Source organism: Solenopsis invicta, chromosome 13 (assembly GCF_016802725.1).
Source record: "Solenopsis invicta isolate M01_SB chromosome 13, UNIL_Sinv_3.0, whole genome shotgun sequence".
NCBI classification, from domain to species: Eukaryota; Metazoa; Arthropoda; class Insecta; order Hymenoptera; family Formicidae; genus Solenopsis; species Solenopsis invicta.
In genome coordinates, this window is record NC_052676.1 from 12959162 (window position 1) to 12978875 (window position 19714).

At 35.6% G+C, this 19714-nt stretch overlaps 2 protein-coding genes across 3 annotated transcripts; one reads left to right on the forward strand and one right to left on the reverse strand.

Annotated features, from left to right (window-relative positions):
• Nucleotides 1–4532: 4532 nt before the first annotated feature.
• On the reverse strand, nucleotides 4533–7439 carry LOC120356758 (chromatin-remodeling ATPase INO80-like). Of its 2 annotated transcripts, XM_039456677.1 has the most exons (4): nucleotides 7297–7439; nucleotides 6859–7170; nucleotides 6286–6742; nucleotides 5044–5150 (listed from the first exon to the last, which is right to left on the reverse strand). In XM_039456677.1, the coding sequence occupies exons 1-4, from the start codon at nucleotides 7420–7422 to the stop codon at nucleotides 5137–5139; spliced, it is 909 nt and encodes a 302-aa protein (XP_039312611.1). In that variant the 5' UTR covers nucleotides 7423–7439; the 3' UTR covers nucleotides 5044–5136. The 2 variants fall into 2 exon arrangements, with proteins under 2 accessions (XP_039312610.1, XP_039312611.1); XM_039456676.1 differs by having other exon boundaries at nucleotides 4533–6742.
• Nucleotides 7440–7472: 33 nt separating this feature from the next.
• Nucleotides 7473–11869, forward strand: LOC120359384. Its single transcript, XM_039456678.1, has 9 exons — nucleotides 7473–7565; nucleotides 7716–8006; nucleotides 8369–8520; nucleotides 9148–9225; nucleotides 9476–9611; nucleotides 9970–10073; nucleotides 10165–10398; nucleotides 11256–11481; nucleotides 11688–11869. Exons 2-9 carry the CDS (start codon nucleotides 7757–7759, stop codon nucleotides 11798–11800), a joined length of 1293 nt encoding a protein of 430 aa, XP_039312612.1. The 5' UTR covers nucleotides 7473–7565; nucleotides 7716–7756; the 3' UTR covers nucleotides 11801–11869.
• The last annotated feature ends 7845 nt before the right edge of the window (nucleotides 11870–19714 follow it).

The following is a 19714-nucleotide window of genomic DNA, read 5'->3' on the forward strand; positions in this document are numbered from 1 at the left end:
GGAATATTGATGGAATACAAATTTTTAAATCATCTAAAGTAAGTTTATGGCCTATCCAGGTAGCTGTAAATAATTTGCCTTTTCAAGCTCGTAAAGAAAATGTTTTACTTTGCGGATTATAGTATGGATCTAAACCTGACATGAATATATTCTTGAAGCTATTTGTTGAGGAACTAAGTATGTTACATAATGAAAGATTAAAGTATGTCATTCCAGACTCTGAAATCAAAGCTAAAGAAAAAGTTCACATTCTCATAGCCTTAGTTGATTCTCAAGCAAGACCATTGCTTCAGAAATTAAAATTTCGAGGTAAACAAGGCTGTTCTTTTTGTCTGAATGAAGGAAAGGAGTGTGAAGTTGGTCGTGGAAGAGCAAGGATTTATCGTGATGATATAGGACAATTACGAACTCACGAACAACATGTGCAAGATACCAAAACTGTTATGCAAAATGGAAAGGTTAAAAATGGAATAAAGGATGCATTTGTCCTTCTTCTGCTTCCCTTATTTAATATAATATCATGTTTTGTGCCTAATTACATGCATTGTATTTTACTTGGTGTTGTAAAAACTATGGTGGAGTGGTGGAAAAATGGAGAAAATAAGAAGGAATCTTTCTATGTCGGATCAGACATTAAGCTGAAACAAATTGATGCCATCCTTTGTTTTATTAAGCCACCAAGTGAAATTACTAGAATTCCTCGGTCCATTACAGAACGTAAACTATGGAAAACTTCTGAATGGAAAAACTTTTTTATTATATTACTCTTTGCCGTGTTTACATAAAGTAGAAATGCCAAGAAAATATATCGAGCATTGGTTTCTTCTTGTATGTAATGTACATATTTTTCTACGTGAAAAAATTTCACTAGGAGGATTTCTCTATTGCAGAATTGTGTATACGACAGTTTGTTTTAAATATAGAAGACGTATACAATGCACCTCAACTTATGAAATTTAATATTTATTTACTTCTCCATATTCCTAAAAGTGTGAAACAGTTTAGAGGTTTGTGGGCTGTATCTTGCTTCTCATATGAACATTACAATGGTACATTAGCCAAGATGTTTCGGAGTTCTCAAGCAGTATGAAACCCACACAAATTTGTAAATTTTATTTAAGACTTCAATCTCTGAAAGAAAAGGATGCAGACGTTTTCTCGTCAAATAATAATGCATTATTTGCCAAATCTTTGTACGAAGCATTGACTTTTCGAAAGCTTACATCTAATAATTGCGTAGCATATGGTGAGCATATACGATTATTTGGTAAGCCTGATTATATTACGCTAACATTAACTCAAAAAATGGCTGTAGAAAATTTTTTAAAGGAAGACATACAAAATCAGTAAGTTCGCTTGTTTCGTAGATTTATTTACAAAAATATTCTGTTTCATGTGGAAGGATATGAACGCATGAAAACACGCATTAATAATATAGTTTATTTACAAAATAAAACAGTAATCTCCATATCATATGTACTTATAGTTAAGACTTTTCAATCTAATCAGATGAAATGCATTTTATTAGGTATGCGTCTTCACTTAATAAACGATATTGTTTGTCAAAATCGCTCAATCAATGTTTCTTCTAACATTTTCTGTAGCATTATGGAAATGACTCCTGAATGTATGGCAATTTTTTTTGAAATGATACAGTGCAAATGTGTTGTAACGTGATACGATAGCAAACTATGCGTATATCTTCTAATTAATTCTTTTGAAAGAGACTAAGATAGATCCACTTCATAAAATTCCTCAACAAATGATTTCAAGTAAGAGTTAAAAACAAGTTTAATTAAACAAAAGTATAATTTTATTAGCAATATTTATGTTCTGATGTACTCTCTTAATATATTTAAAATATTTATTCAATCTTAATATTTTTCAATTATTAATATAACTTGTCATTGTATTATTTTATGTCAAAAGAAATACATTTTACATGTTTTCAGAAAAATTTGACCATTTTTCTTTTCGACCTTAATTACATCATAATATTAGATTAAATCATTTATTTCATGTTATTTTAGGTTTATATTTTTATATATTAGGCTTAGTACAATTATTATCTCAAAATTGTATTAAATTTTTGTAGAAATAGGTTGTGATATTTAAAAACTTTGAAACAGTAAAAAAGACATAAATTCAGTATTTCAATATTTATCCCAGTAGTTGAATTCCCTTTTTACAAGTACTTAAGTACTACACCAAATAATGAATTACTAGAGAAACTAGTAGAATGTAGTGGCCGGTTCAAACTCGGGGATCTCAGGGGGGTGCGGGGAAGGGGGGAATATTTCGGGTCGCGCGGGGGGACCTAACCGGCGATAAGGTCCCGCGGGTGGACCAAACCGGGAGGAGGAGGGGGAGGGGGGCTTAAAACGGGGACACATGTGTAAACCTAACCGGTAGTTCTGCGTAATCAATGTTTATATAAACAGTGATAACGATTTGAGGACCATGTTTTTGACCGATGTTTAAATAAATTTGACACCTTTGAAATGTGCCGCGTGCGGGGAAGGGGGGAATATTTCGGGTCTCACGGGGGGTCTAACCGGTGACGATGTCACGCGACCGGGGCGGGGAAAGGGGGGAATTAAATCGGGGACACGTGTATGAACCTAACCGGTAGTTCTGCGTAATCAATGTTTAAATAAACAGTGATAACGATTCGAGGATCATGTTCTTGACCGACACCTTTGAAATGTACCGCGTGGAGGCAACTGACCATTTAATGTAAACATGGGCCATGTACTTGTCACTCTGTTTACATAAACATAATAAATCACACCGCGAGGAGGTGTGTATGACTGTACTTTTGAAATCGGAAATGTCTGTCATCACGAGGGGGATAAGCGATACGATGGCGAATATTTTGTGGGGTGTGCGCGGCTATTTCCGCGGGGCCCGCCGCCGCCGCCGCCGCCGCCGTGCCACCCGCTGGCGCTCAATTTTCTCGTACATGGTCAAGCGTGTGCTTGCGCGTTTAGTCTCCCCCACCTCGCCACGCTTGTTTCTTTCGCGCGCCTCCTTAATGTCTACTATCTCGCATATTATTTACTAAGAAAATAGGAAACAATGGATAAGGATAGATTTTCAAATACATTTTAAAGAGTTTTTTAAAATCCTTTTTTATTGTTCATGTAATGCTTCGTTCACAATAGTATCAATAGCGTAAGCTATTAATTCACACTCAATTTGCACACTCTTATCGTAAAATTTGCGCAATAATTCTGTCGCGTCTGGTTTGTTCATGGCAAAGTTTTGACGCAAAAATGTTACAAAATGTTTAAATTTCTCAGTCGCAGTTGCAATGCTTTGATGCAGCATATAATACATGTGCTCGACACAATGTTCCAGGTTGAATATAAATAACATAGTTGCAGGTTTTAGGTAAATACAAGCATCGCGCAACGATAATTTAACAATATTTTCATCGCGCAGTTTTACGTGTTGCACGGTAAGGTCATGAATCGGTAACGATGGTGCTTCGGTTGACTGGACGAATCGGTCGAAATCCGCACGTTTATCTAACAGAACTCTCCACGTTTTATAAGGTAGAACAATCCGGTTGCCGCGTGTATCCCTTACGAAAAAAAACACTGAATTTTAGGTGTTAACACTCAAATTTGGGTGTTTACCATCAAAGTTAAGTGTTAACCCTCAATATTGGGTGTATGTTGAGTGTTGACCATCAATATTGAGTGTCGGTTAAGCGTTGAGCATCAATGTTGGGTGTCGGTTGGGTGTGACCATCAATATTCGGTGTTGGTTTTGTGCAAACACCCAATAGTGAGTGTCGGTTAAGCGTTGAGCATCAATGTTGGGTGTCGGTTGGGTGTGACCATCAATATTCGGTGTTGGTTTGGTGCAAACACCCAATAGTGAGTGTCGGGGTTATGCATTGAGCATCAATGTTAGGTGTCGGTTGGGTGTGACCATCAATATTCGGTGTTGGATTGGTGCAAACACTCAATAGTGTGAGTGTCGATTTTAAGCATTTGAGCGTCAATGTTAAGTGTATCAGTCAGTATGTATCAATATTTATTGGCTGCGTTCAGCAAAAAAAGCTGCTTTGCAACTGTTGTAAAATTCTTTAATCTGATTGGTTTGTGCACTTAAATCCAGCAGGAACTAAGGGCAAGAACCAATCATATCAAAGAATTTTACAACAGTTGCAAAGCTGCTTTTTCTGCTGAACGCAGCCATGTTAATTTGGTGTAGACATGGAAACACTGATTAAGAATATGCGATTTTAGTGTTTTAGTGATTTATTATTTAAATGTAAATATTGGTAAGTGTTAGTATTCGATGCTGTGATTTCTTGCTGATCGAATATATATTCAATTATTGCTCCGATCGATTTATATCAGCTATATATAATTAAGCCTATTTTGTGATTAATAATCTTCGATTCAATAATGATATACGCATATATAAATTATATGTAATATATATCGTTAATAATTTATTGTACATTTTTAGTTTTACACTAAGTTTACAAATTTGTTAAAATATTTTTATATTATTAATCATTTTAATTTTAATCCGTTTCTACATTGTTAACCAATAAAATAATATATTTTCTTTCGTCATCATCACCTGGTAAAAGAATACATTTGTTAGTAATCTGTTCGGGAAGTAATGTTACAATGTTATTTGTTTGTCTTACAGCGTAAGAATAACTGGCCGATGAAAAATTAGAATGCGAACACAGTACTTTATCTGGTAATATTTGAAAAGATGTACCAACAATTACGAACGAATTATTACCGGTCTCTGAAAAAACTAAAATAATTCTTGTAATTGTTATAAATTCTCCTAAATACGTACGTATAACACTATTATTTCGTTTATAGATTTTGTCATAAGAATTACTGTGATAGAAGACTCCATTATACATAAATCTCGAATACGATTTAGCATTAGTTTCAATATTAGTATTGATGAGTGCTTGTATCGACAATTTTTCTGTAAGGTTTAACAGAATATTACTGCCAGCACCAAAAATTCGTAAACGAATATCATTACGAAAACAATAAGTTTGCATGTATTTACATTTATTACCTAACATATCATAATACAACTTTTTTCCTTCCTGATTACAATTCCTTGTATTAAAGGTATCGTTAAATTTTAATTTTTGCAATCTGCAATATGTTTTACAAATTTGTTGTAATACAAATTGGGAGCTGAAAAGCATCTTTCTCAATACATAGTTATAACCCTCGAATGGGAACGCTGACCAAGCCCATACCGCACCGAAGTATGTAACTGATTTTGGTATATGAAGTAGCAAGTGCACATTATATCTCATAAATTCTAAACCATACAAATCAGGAATTTGTTCGATAAATTGTCTAATGGCTTTTTCGACTTGAATATAATCTGCATCAGTTATTCTATCTCGTAGAAAGATATGCATTGCAAAAACCAACAGAGACCAATGATTATAAAATCTAGTTGGAAGCAAAGCCTTCAAACACGGCATGGAATAATAAAGGAGAAAATTTTTGAACTCGGATGCCTTCCAAAATTTTAAATCATTGATCGATCTTGGTGTTCGTGTTACTTCGCGTGGTGGCTGAATTGATGTTAATTTAGAATTAAAAACATCTCTCTTTGTACCAATATACCAAGGACCAGCAGGATTATAAAACCAAGCTTTTAAAAAAAATTTGGCAACTCCAAGTAGCACTGAGTGCATGTACTCTGGAGGAAAAGATTTAATAATATTGAAAACTGGTAAAAGCATTAATAATGATACACCTTTAACGCCCCGAACAATCGTATGCTCTGTAACTGCTTTTATAGCATCTTGTTCATGTTGATTCTTAGATCTTTTACGGCCTTCTTCAACATATATACGGGCGTTACCATTACCTACGTTTACTGTTTCCCCTGGGCATAAACAATATGAACATCCATATTCACCGTTATATTGATGTATATTTTGTAATGCACACCGTTCTACAGAATCTACGGATGCAAGGAAGGTGTGTACTCTCACAGTTATAGGTGCATCAAAATCAGGTGGCAAACAATCGAAACCATTTTCATGTAAATCTTTCAAATCATCTACAAATGGTTTCAAATATAAATCCATTACAGGTCTTTTAGACGAACACCATAAACTTGCAAGCAAGATATTCTCTTTACGTAATCGATATGGTAATTCATCGATTGCCACTTGAATAGGACACATCGATATTTTTGATGACTGAAAAATATTAACTCCATCAGCGTTCCATTGAAGAGTTATATCATAATTATTAATAACATTACCATACAGCTTTCGATAAGCTTGTCCGCTATTTACATCTGAAAGAACATCAGGTTCAGCGCAACCCCTTCGTAATTTATGGAAAAGTGGACTTGATAATAAATCTCGTAATTGATCTTTCAATGGCATGTGAACGAAATAATGTCCATTACGTTTTAAATTGATTTTTGCATATCGTACATAGCAAGATGTACAATTATTATAAGCCCTCTGTTCAAAATCTATCAATATATAACATTCAGGGCAGTAATAAAATGTTTTCACGTTTATAACGGAATTCATTTTTTTTAAAAAACAATATTTTGATGAATTTAATGTAATCGGAAGATGGCAATTAATTAATTTCAATAAGTCATCTAACGCAGCATCTGTTAGACCATGACGAATGACAAAACTCATGATAAGGGTGTCACTCTCTTCTTGAGTTAATTGACAGCCATTATAAATCGGTTGTCTCATCTATAAGAAATTAAAGTAAAATAATATTATAAAATAGTTATCCTTATTCTAGTTTTCAAAATTTTTAAAAATCTTATTTTTACATATAAATGTAATTAGATTTATAGCAGCCTTACTTGTTCGTCAGCTGTGTCAATCATGGATTCATCCTCAAAAATAATTTCATCATTAATATCATTTTGTTGTTCATCGTTTTCTTCATTGTCATCATCGTATCGTTCGTCATAAGCATTTTCATCAATACCATTCTCGTCATCTTGTTGGTCGTAATAAACATTTTCGTCATTGTCATTCTCATCATCTTGTTGATCGTAATAAGCATTTTCGTTGTTGCCATCCTCATTGCCTTGTTCGTAAGCATTATTTGCATCATTTTCATTACCACTTTCCTGATCAATATCCATATTGATTGTTGCATCATTTATTCCCTATAATATAAAAACAGTAATATACAATTTTATTAATATATTATTGATTATTTGTTAAACGGAAAAACGCACGCGCGTTTGTGTGCGTTGTGTGTACATATGTTATTTATGCATATAAATGTATACCTGATTAAGTTGCATAAATTCTTCTATTTCCATTTTCTTTTTTCTTCGAGAATTTATTGTTGTTTGTGGAATGTTTAATCTTGAATTTTTCAAGTACTGCCTGTATCCAAGTGATCGTTGATTCATCGTTTCAATAATGTAGTTAAAGGTGAATCACAGAACATGCGCATAACGGTATACTCATGTCGCTGCATTTTGTCGATTATCTAACCTATAATCGCTGACTTTAACGGTGTACGGGGTAGAGCGACACTTTGTTCTTTCATTTCGTAAGACACGTGCCTAATCCTTACAGCACAAGATATCGTATAAATATTCGATAATATTTTAGATATCATATATGAACATCCGTACAATATTGATATTGTGCGTATATTTATAACATCTCAATATTTGTTCGATATCATGTGCTGTTTTAGGGAACTTTATCGAAATTGGAGGTTTGATAATTACCATCACAATGAATAACGATAAATGTATACTCGTTGAATTCGCAAATGAGAATAATAGTATTGCCGTCGGATTTCAAGATTGGTTAGTAAAAGATAAAGATAGCGAGGATCTAAAAACTATTGTGAAGAACAAAACGCTAGTAGAAATTTTGTGGCCGTCATGTGAGATTAAAAGTGCTCAACAAATGAAAAAGATTGTGAAATCACTGACCAAAAAAGACTGGATAACATCGGCAGTCAGAATTCTAGCATATGGAGGTATGTTCCCTAATAGCATACTTTATCTAGGGAACATTCTTAAGACGTATGGACATCCAAAGGACATCCGTACGACTTAGGAATATCCCCTGAAAAAAATGTGCAATTAAGAATTGTCTTATAAAATTAAACATTTTAAATCTAAATTTAAATTATATTGTAGAATACAGTATAAAATATTCAATAATATGCAATATTGAAATTTATTATTCATTATGCATGTCATTGTTTTTCGGGTTAAAATACTATTGTGTTACCTTCTTGAGCAAGTTGTTAACGTAGTCCGACATCATTTTCAAATTGATGTTATACATAAAATTTTATATTAAAATATGTACGGGTTAACTATTTTTATTTTTTAGAATGGACAGATATGCACCGACAACTAGTAGAAATTGAGAAATTTGATATCAATAATCCAAGCAAGAAGGAAAGAAAGAGGCTAATGAAAAAATCTTTCTCTGACAATGAAGATAATTACACATCTGTAAAGAAACCTAAACATGATTCCAAAGTAAGTGATGATTAATGTAATTGACAACGTTATTACTTGTAATGTTTTATAATTATTTGATTTTCCACAAATACTGGAAAATCTTATAAACCATTTCTCAACAGCTTTACATATAATTTAACATACTCCTAAGTTTTCTCTTCTATTAATTTAAAATCGAATTAGTAATAATAAAGGGCTTTTCGGAGCAAAGCTGGATCGTGGTGCTAATATAAATAAATTTCTCAAACGACCGTTTCTTTAATTCTTATGAACAATAGACGTTTCGACTGTAAATGCGGTCATCCTCAGTATAATATTTCCATAAACGCATCGGTAAGCCTAATAAACATTAATTCATCATTTATGAAACGTCTATTGTTCATAAGAATTAAAGAAACGGTCGTTTGAGAACTTTATTTATATTAGCACCACGATCCAGCTTTGCTCCGAAAAGCCCTTTATTATTACTAATTCGATTTGGAATCTTGGGAGCTTATTACCTAATTTTTTAATATTATACTATTAATTTAAATTATTATTTTATTGATTGATAAAGCAAAGGAAGAGAAAATCTAGAAGCTTGGAGAAAATGTAATAAATGTGAATAAGAAAATGTAAAAAAAATATTCTTTATATACTTTACAGTTCCATAAAAAATTGAAAGTGGCGTCGCAAGAAAAAATTGCCAAACAAATTAAAGATCAGAAGCATTCGTCATACACTGTAAGTATATATGCTTGTCATTGATACACTCTCTGAGATATTCCAAGTGTCTTATCAGTAAAATAGAAAGAGAAAGACTAAGTCTTGAGACGCTTGGAGTATAATCACCGAATATGCATATCAAAACAAGTTTAATATGTACATTCGGTGCATATAAGTCCTTTTATAAGTACTATTTATAATTTATATTATAAATTTTTTTTATGTGTATTCGATTTTTTAATTAATATCTAATATTTTTGGATTTCAGTTATCGTTTACATCATCTGAAGACGAAACAGTTTCATCCAGTGATGACAACTACAAATCATTGTTGACTAAAAAGAAAAAAGAAGAACCAGTTAAAAATGTCGAGATTGATATGAAACTTCAGTCATTATCACAAAGTATGTATATAAGTCATTCACATTATTATTTAATGTTTAATCCTTTCATTGGCACATTTGATGTATTTAAAAGATAAAAAATTTGATTTATCTTTGCTGATAACAAATCTAAATATAAAACATTTGTAATTATCAAATCCAAAAACATTCTAAATATTTATCAAAATATAAATAAAAAATGTTTTCATTTAAAAACATTAAAACACATTAAACACATATAAAATATTAGCATAATAAATTACCAGTGAAAGGGCAAATATTGAATAATATAATTTATTAAATTAAATTAATATTATTAATTTAATTATGAATTGAATTATCTATTACCATATTTTAAATTAAATTTTTATTTTTTTAGAAGTCAATGAAGTAGAAACGGTCACAGACCGAATTTTGAAGAAACTGCAAGTAATAGATAAAAATTTGTCTCCAAAGGCGCAAAGTATCTCCATGGAAGAGTTGGTATGGATGCTATATTTATTATATATATAATCATTGTATGTATTAAAAAATTTTATTTATTCAATTATCAAATATGTAATATGTTTTACAGACAGAGACATCAAAAGAAAACAATGTGGAAACTATTAAAATTTTAAAAGTGATTGCTATTAATGATATGGATAAATCAATGCAAAACGAGGAGAATATAAATCAAGATTTGACGCAAACTATTACCAATATTGAAATAATGCCGGTAAATAATTTTAACCAAATGGAAGAATCTAAAAATAACATTGAGATGGCGGACACAATTAAAGTCGAACAGACTGAGAATACAGATGAGGTACGCATACTTATTTAAATCAAATATTTATTTCTTTTAGAGATCAATGAAGTGGAAACAGACAGACCAAATTTTGAAGAAACTGCTGACAGTATATGAAAATTTGTCTATATATATACATTGACCTCTAAAAGAAATAAAAATATATATATAATATTGGCCATGGGTATATGTTAAGTTTTGTCAAAATTCAGTCTGTCACCGTTTCCACTTTATCGACCTCTAAAAAAAAAATAAAAATTTAATTTTAAATGTAACAGGTAATTCAATTCATAATTAAATTAACAAAATTAATTTACTTTTAATAAATTATGTTATTCAATATTTGCCCTTCACTGGTAATTTATTATGCTAAGAATTTTGTATGTGTTTAATGTGCTTTAATGTTTTTAAATAAAAACATTTTTTATTTATATTTTGATAAATATTTAGAATGTATTTGAGTTTAATGATTAGAAATGTTTCATACTTAGATTTGTTATCAGCAAACAAAATAAATCAAATTTTTATTTTTTAAATACATATATACATACTATACATCAAATGTGTCAATGAAAGGGTTAAACATTAAATAATAATATGAATGACTTATATACATCACAATAATATACATATAAATAATTGTAATGTACGTATTGTATATTCCTTTTTATTAATTATACAACTCTTGTCCTATATATTCTTTTGTATTGAAATAAACTTTTACTCCAAATTTTTATGTTAGCGTAGACATTATTTCATTTTCTACAAATACATTTTTATTATACAAATAATTATTTATTTGTCGTTAAAATCAATACAAATCTTGTATATGTTCATGTTTCATGTATTATATTTTATGGTTATCTTTTACATAGAATGCAGTACCCATAGGCAGAGGAATTTCAATTCCAGACTCAGTAATGAAAAAAATCCGTACCTCAGACGTCGGAAAAATAACTTGCGACCTGATGAGTCATTTATTTACAACTCAAGAGATTGCCTGTTCATCGAGAACTGGCAAAAAAGGCAATAAAGTTGTAACAGAAGGTTCTCTTCAGAAGAAATCATTATCCACCAGCGATAAATTTCTTGCAATGAAAGGTAATCTACTTTAAAAAAATTTTTTTAAATTATAAATTAGTCAACTAAATTATAAAAATTACTTAATAAAAACAAAAATTATGAAGCAATAATTCTTTATATGGAAATTTAAACTTTTTGATTTTTAATATACTTTCTTAAGATCATAACATATATGTATCGCTTTTCAATTGTATTTAAAAAAAATGTTATATTTATGTTTACAGATCACGTATTATGTCAATTTAAGACGGTAAAGAATGCTGAGGAATTGTTTAAAACAGCGGTGTCCAACAAGTGCAAAAATGTTGCACGAAATTTGAAGAAAAAAACAGAGTAATCTATAAAATCTAATATCTAATAAAAATATTCTGAAATGTGCAAGTGGTGTAACCTACTAGTTAAAAATACATAAGATATATATAAGATACATAAGATATAAGAATGTGATATATGTATAAAAATGTGATATAAAGATACATTTTATTATTTTGAATAAAACTATTTCAAATAATTAATCTTTCATTCGCAATTTTTCAGAATGAAACTAGGCATTAACGGTCCGAAATGACAAATTGAGTGTTAACTCTCATCCACTTGAGGGTAACACTCAATTTGTCATTTTGGACCGTTAATACCTAGTTGGGTGTTTTTTTATGAGGGTTTTCTTTGGGTGTTTTTTCATGAGGGTTTTCTTTGGGTGTTAACCCTCAATTGAGTGTAACCTTCAATTGACGGTCCGAAATCACACCCAAATTTGGGCGTTCTTTTGAGAGTTTAACACCCAAATTTCAGTGTTCTTTGTGAGTGTTTAACACTCAAACTTGAGGGTTTTTTTTCGTAAGGGATCGCCGAGCGATATCTCCACGGAGCAGGAAACAGATCCAACGTTGATCGCTACATCAATCCATTTGTAGGAAGTTGATGTTAGCGCAAACCTTCTACCCAAAATACGCGGCGTATACCGCGATTCCAAAGACGTGCTGAAAAAAACGGAGAGATAAGTAAAACGTACAATAAATGTATAAAACGTAATTTAAATATAAAGATACTTACGATCTCTCGCACGCTTCAGTCTGGATTGGAACGTAATAGTTTGCCATTGTTTATACCGAGAGAGAGATGCGTTGTCTCAGAACCGTTCAAACGAGCGACTGATTCAAAACTGATTATAAATTGCGACGTTTGTAGGAGGATTAAAGCTTCTGCAATTGTAAAGGAGTGGGCGATACTTTTCCCCTCTATCAAACAATTTCATCATCATCGTTATCGCTCGAACGTGTCACGACATGTTTTCGCGGTCTGGCAACGTTGTACATGAAACGTGAAACATGACGTACATGAAACGTGAAACACGACGTACACCCAAGGACTTTGATTCTGTCCATGGGGAAATTTTTCAAACTGAGAAGTCGCTATCTTTCTACATACTTACAGTTCATGATTAACGTAACGACCAATAAACTCTAGTGGTTTCATTAATCATGAACTGCGAGTATGTAGAAAGTGGTGACTTCTCAGTTTGGAAAATTTTTCCATGGACAGAATCAAAGTCCTTGGGTGTACATGAAACGTGAAACACGACATACATGAAACGTGAAACATGACGTACATGAAACGTGAAACATGACGTACATGAAACGTGAAACATGACGTACATGAAACGTGAAACATGACGTATGTACATAAAACATGACGTACATGAAACGTGAAACATGACGTACATGAAACGTGAAACATGACGTACATGAAACGTGACGTACATGAAACGTGAAACATGACGTACATGAAACATGACGTACATGAAACGTGAAATATGAAAAAAACGTTAATCTAAATATGAAAAACGTTAAACTAAACGTGAAAAAAACATGAAATAACGTTAAACTAAACATGAAAAACGTTAAATTAAACGTGAGAAACATGAAAAAAACGTTGGAGAAACGTAGATGTACATGAAACGAGAAACATGACGTACATGAAATGTTACGTACATGAAACGTGAAACATGACGTACATGAAACGTGACGTACATGAAACGTGAAACATGACGTACATGAAACGTGAAACATAACATACATGAAACATGACGTACATGAAACGAGAAATATGAAAAAAACGTTAATCTAAACATGAAATACGTTAAACTAAACGTGAAAAAACATGAAATAACGTTAAACTAAACATGAAAAACGTTAAACTAAACGTGAGAAACATGAAACGTGAAACATGACGTACATGAAACGTTACGTACATGAAACGTGAAACATGACGTACATGAAACGTGACGTACATGAAACGTGAAACATGACATACATGAAACGTGAAACATGACGTATGTACATGAAACGTAAAACATGACGTACATGAAACATGACGTACATGAAACGTGAAACATGAAAAAACGTTAATCTAAACATGAAAAACGTTAAACTATACGTGAAAAAAACATGAAATAACGTTAAACTAAACATGAAAAACGTTAAACTAAACATGAGAAACATGAAAAAAAACGTTGGAGAGACGTAGATGTAATGGAGGGAAAAAAAAAATGTATCTCGTATATTACATATGTTTATTTATGCAATTGTGTCCACCAATTGTAAAGTTTGAATACATTTTGTAAAGCACAATGTTTATTCGTACGGTGTTGCCCACATTGAAAAGTATTAGCATCATCTAGATTATTCAGATTATCCACGTCTTCGTAATCCACATCCAGGCTCTCGATGTATGCGTATTCTCGCCGACTGTCCAGAATCAATTCTCCCAGCCATTCTCGTTTCTCATGTCCTTTGACGTATACAATCTCCTTGTTGTCAAAATTTTCTGTACCCAATACTGCAATTGTAATCACTTGTCTCGCTTTCCGGTACGGAACCACCCCGTCGGTGCCCCTTCTTAGCCCATGATGCATGGCAGTGAGCCAGGAGGCGCAAGATCTTTCGGATTTCATCAGCCAATCCCATGGCTGGGGGCTGTCAAAGATATAATGCGCGAGAACGTTTCCCCCTCTAAGAGCAGCAAATTCTTTTACGACGAAACCTCTCAATCGTCCAAGGGGGAAACCTTGCAGATCCACGAACGTCGGCACGGACATGTCGCGGTCGAAACGAAGACTGTGGTCTACGTCGATGTATCGTATAATATATATATGCGTGGAATTAAGTGATTTTGCGCACAATGTTTGTCAACGGGTTGTACTGAATCACGCGATCGTGTATTATCAAGCAATAGGCACTAGTATTTTCTGGTACGTTATCCTTTGTCTCAAATTCCAATCGCACGTCAACGGTTGCGCTCTTGATTGATTCAACTTGCCGACTACAATCTATTATTATGAAAGGACCGTGACGTATAAAATTTGTCACTGTGAGATTCGGCTCGAGATACTCGTATCCGAGATAAGTTTTGCAGAAACGTGCATACATGTCGTACAGAATAGCCCATCTATTTTTACTAATATCTAAATTCATATCTTCATAAGGATAACTATCAGAGTTCAAGTACAGTTTCACGTTGATTAAATTGCAATGGTCGAATCGGCTCGTGTCCTCGGACATGACGTTTTTTCGACCGGTTTGCAGAGCAAAGATGACATATCGCGGCTTCTCGAGTTGAGTAGCGGTCTTGATAGCCCACGAGTGCTTGGTCGTACGTTGCAAAAGCGGATACTCGTAAAGATTCCAGGAGCGAAAAGCCATGCTGAGGTATCGTCCGCTCTCCAATGTGCGCAGCATCGAAAGTTTATTTATTTCATTCAGTATTACGTGCGGCATTCGCCACTGAATCTTAAACAATTCTATCACAGGCTCTACCGCTGAATTGCCCTTTAGGCAATTGTTATCGTTGCGCGCTCGTATCAAGATCAAATCGTGACGAGCGTTGATCACTACTCGACGGTAATCCTCGCAGAATCCAAACAACACGTGAAGCGGAATGCAAAAGTTGAAGTAGCCATCAGCGGTAGTCAACTGTTCTTCCCAGCCAGCATTTCGCAAAATCACGCTTTTGTCGGATGACAGCGTTACATAGTTTTTGAGTGAGCTAGTTATATCCACGTTTCTATTACGATCAATCTCGACACCGTCGAGATCATATCTTATCTCATCAAACAAACGCAACACAATTATTTCCTAAAACCACGTCACCGCTGACCTCCTCAGGTTTCTTCTTTTTTGTCAGCCTCCCTTCGACATATAGAAAGCTCTCGTACGGCAAGGTATACAAATCCTGTTGCTGTATGGGTATTCTTATCTCGTCGCTGTGCCCGTACGTTGTGTTTGCATACGGCGAATAAGCATGGGTCTCAATCTTGACAATTCGATCGTCAAAGATTGGCTCGTCTCCGATATTTAGAATATCAGTCATTTTTTCTTTTTTTTTTAATCAAGATTGTCGTACCGCGAATCCCAGTGATTGTAAAAATTTAACGTTTGATACACTGAGCTTCTTTCGCTTCTTAGTTGATCGAGTCGGATTATCAATCGATGATGATGATGATGATGATGATGTCGCCGGTCTTGTAAAGAATGCGTTATCTCTCTTTGCTCGCTCAGCTCCACTCAACACAAGCATCTCATGTGTCGCGTTATCGTTTTCGAACGTGCAACCTGACGGTAATTTCCTCCCCTCGAAAATCCAGCAATCATCCGTTTTGATCGACAATGCGTATGGTAAGATCCGTAACGCTTCGTATGATCACTGGCAAGTAAATGACTGTTGCAGGCCTTTCACTGAACTTATATCCTGAAGGCACGCTCGGAGAAAATTCATGGATCGTATGCACACGCGCACCGTTATTGTATGCACCTGCGGTGATACTACATTCGACGCGGATAATATTTACGTTCATAATATTAATTGACATGTCCGATTCGTGCCATCTACGTGATTGCAGTATACGCTTCGAGAATCCCAGCAGCGATCCAATGCTATTGGCTTTGTTAAAGTTTATTTTGTAAGCGCATTTAATTTCACATTTCATCGTGTTATGATTAGCTCGAATCACTATCGCTTCCTCGCTGTCATCATTGATCACGCCGATATCGCCGCGGACAACTAGCGTGTCACCGGCATCTGGCGCGTTGCGTCGTGGACGTTTCTGCGAGATGGCGCGTTTCAAAAATTCGTTAATGGCCGGCAACTCGTATGATCCCCCGGGTATCGTAATCTCCACATCGTCTTTGCCGAAATAAAATTTATTGTTTGAGGCATTTACGTTCGGTATCGTGTTATAGGTTTCAAAAAGCGTTAAACCGAGTTCGTATTCGGCATCGGTCAAATCTATCGCCGGAGAGTAATTTGCATCGAGAACGCTGCTCTTTCCGCTTAGCGTTAGCGTAAACGACATGATGGAAAAAGCGTTCGACGAATACTGAGACTCTTCGACACCTCATCGATCTTTTTAAAACTCAACAGTTTGTCAGGCACATTTGTCCGCAGAAATTTTGATTGTACGTCTGATAGGACGTTTGATTGTTCTCTATCGTAACATTGCTTCCAAAATATCGCACCAACTCTCGAGGTGGTCGAAGATTGCCAAAGCTGTCGAAATACACAACGCGGTTGCCCCTCTTTGCGTAAGCCACCTAGGGCCCGTGGTATCGTCCAAATTAACGATACCGCTCTCGTTTCGACGTACGCCACTCGTCGGTAAAGCATTATGCATGTACACACCTCTAAAATACGGTATGCGCATACGTCTCGCCAGCTGGTTCAATTGCACGTCGGTGGTCACGCCCGCAGGCATTTTTATCGTCTTTTCGACGTTTTTTTTTTCTCTTAGTTGATACGCCCTGTCCGCGTTTATACGGCCCGAGTTAAATTCCTCGTCCGTATTTATAAGGTGTCAAGTATAGACCGCGACCTTGTTCCATCGCGCGATTGTGACGTTGCAGTTCTTCAAGTTGACGTCGCGCATCTTTGCGGGCGCTTACCGCTTTCGCTACATTTGCAGCTCCACCGATCAAAGATCCTAGAACGCCCAACATTGGCAGAATCGGTAACATGCCGCCTTGTTTTGCCGACAGAACAACTCGTTTTTTTTTTTCGTCGTCGTCGTTTTCCTCTTTCTCGTCTTTGCATTCATACCCATGCCGATCTTAGTCTTGGCCTTCATCGCTGCCCAGATGTCTGCAGCGGCGGCTCTCTCGCCCAAAGTCGAGTCTCTCGCGGTAATGCGTTTCCGTGCTGACGCTGCGAGTATATCGTCAGCAGCGTGTCTATCGACGAGTTCGTTACTTTTAGAATACGCAATATCGTGTTCGCGGCACGCTGCGTCCAATGGATTTACGCCCGTGTCGCCTCTGGCTATTCGTTTCTTCAGCCGAGTGCCCGGACCGCAAAACTGGTAACCGGGGATATGTAACTCGAAAGGAAGCGCGTTTATCGCTCGATTCAACAAACTTCCGGTTTTGTTCGACGCTGACATTCGCTGCAATCTTTTATCCTCGGTGCAGGGCCATCAATGTGCGTACGCTGCCAAGGTTGATTATAATGCTCGTCGCAGCGACGATAAGTTTGAACTACCGGGTCCACCTGTATATGTTTCGGAAGCCGTTCCCAAACGTGGTCGATGTAATTACCGTACACGCGTAACAGTACGACTTTAGGTATATATTGGAACTGCTCAGCGCTTAGGTCCAGAATATCGCTGGGATGTGACAGCGCGAGAAACATTTTTGATACTGAGCTACTCAAGATTTCACACATCTATAAATAGGCCCTCGACGCGTCACGCAAGTTTAGTGTGAAACATGAAATTCGTGCGGCAGTCGCTGACGATACGCGTCACAAACTGCGACGAGAAATTGCGAATGATGGGGGACAACGCGCAGTTGCGGAAACACGGTGAAATGCTGCCGAGTACCATCCGCGCAATAATTGCGGGACCATCTTCGTGCGGCAAAACTAATGTTCTGATAAGCCTTCTCGAGAGTCCGCATGGTGTACGTTTCGAGAATGTTTATATTTATTCCAAGTCGCTGCAGCAGCCTAAATATCAATATCTCGAAAATCTGTTGAAATCGATCGATGAAATCGGCTACTTTACGTTCTCCAATAATAGCGACGTTATTCCACCGAGCGAGGCGCTTCCAAATTCAATCTTCGTCTTCGACGACGTTGAGTGCGATAAGCAGGATGCGGTGAGAGAATACTTTTCAATGGGCCGCCACTCGAATGTCGACTGCTTTTATCTTTGTCAAACGTACGCGAGGATACCTAAACATTTGATACGCGATAACGCCAATCTCCTAATTCTGTTTAAACAGGATGGTACCAACCTCAAACACGTTTACAGCGATCACGTAAACACCGACATGTCGTACGACGAATTTTGTGCTTTGTGCCGTGCTTGTTGGCAACAAAAGTATGGATTTCTAGTGATAGACAAAGACAGCGCGCTTAGTAACGGACGATACAGAAAAGGATTTAACGAGTTCGCGGTACCGCAAAACGATTAGTCATTATCGATACGTCAACGTTGAACGTTAACATGGCGGAAAATAACAAAGATATACGCAAGCGTGAACAACTCGCGAGGGAGATTGAAAAAACGAGCGATGCGATCCGCAAGAAACATCGCGCTTTAAAAACCGGCAGGATCGAGGAGGAAATTGCAATGGAGAGACGTTTCAAGCCCATCGTCGCACCTCTGAAACAGATTGCCGAGGAATCTCAGCCTATTAAAAGAAAGAAGAAATCAAGGAAGATATAATAATTAAGAAAAGACCGAGCGACGACGATGACGACGATGGTGCATCTTACGAATTGTCGAAAGCAACATCGAGCAAAAAGCAATGTTTTGAACAAGCGTACGACGCAATGGATTCACCAGCGATAACGTCAACACCGCGTACGATGATTGGTCCTGCAACATTAACTAACAATGCTCTCGAAAACGTTTTCGAAACCACAGACGATTCGTTTGGAACGTCTGTTCAACATCAGATGCAAACGTTGGAAGGTTGAAAAACGTTGTCTGAGCATTTAGGCCCGCTCGGTCAAAAGTACATCGGAGATTTCTTCAGCGGTGGTGGAAAAGAGAAAATTATAGACACCGTGTATGGTGTTCGTCTCGACAAGGATGGAATGATGCTTGGTAATAAAAAGTTTGACGTGGACATCAATGATAACATAATTATCTATGGCGTGCGATACGCTGGCACACCTGGTCTTTACGAGTTGATTTTTAAGAGACTCCCCGATGATTTTCTCTATAAGGAGGACGATTTGCAAAAGTACAAGAGCA

Bases quoted from the DNA above. Each gene is read 5' to 3' on its own strand.
- LOC120359384 (XM_039456678.1), top strand. From the start codon at position 7,757: ATGAATAACGATAAATGTATACTCGTTGAATTCGCAAATGAGAATAAT. The intron at 10,074-10,164 runs GTATGGATGCTA...TATGTTTTACAG, and splicing joins GTATCTCCATGGAAGAGTTG to ACAGAGACATCAAAAGAAAA. The intron at 11,482-11,687 runs GTAATCTACTTT...TTATGTTTACAG, and splicing joins TAAATTTCTTGCAATGAAAG to ATCACGTATTATGTCAATTT.
- LOC120356758 (XM_039456676.1), bottom strand. From the start codon at position 7,422: ATGAATCAACGATCACTTGGATACAGGCAGTACTTGAAAAATTCAAGA. The intron at 7,171-7,296 runs GTATACATTTAT...TTTATATTATAG, and splicing joins AATTTATGCAACTTAATCAG to GGAATAAATGATGCAACAAT. The intron at 6,743-6,858 runs GTAAGGCTGCTA...AATTTCTTATAG, and splicing joins TTGACACAGCTGACGAACAA to ATGAGACAACCGATTTATAA.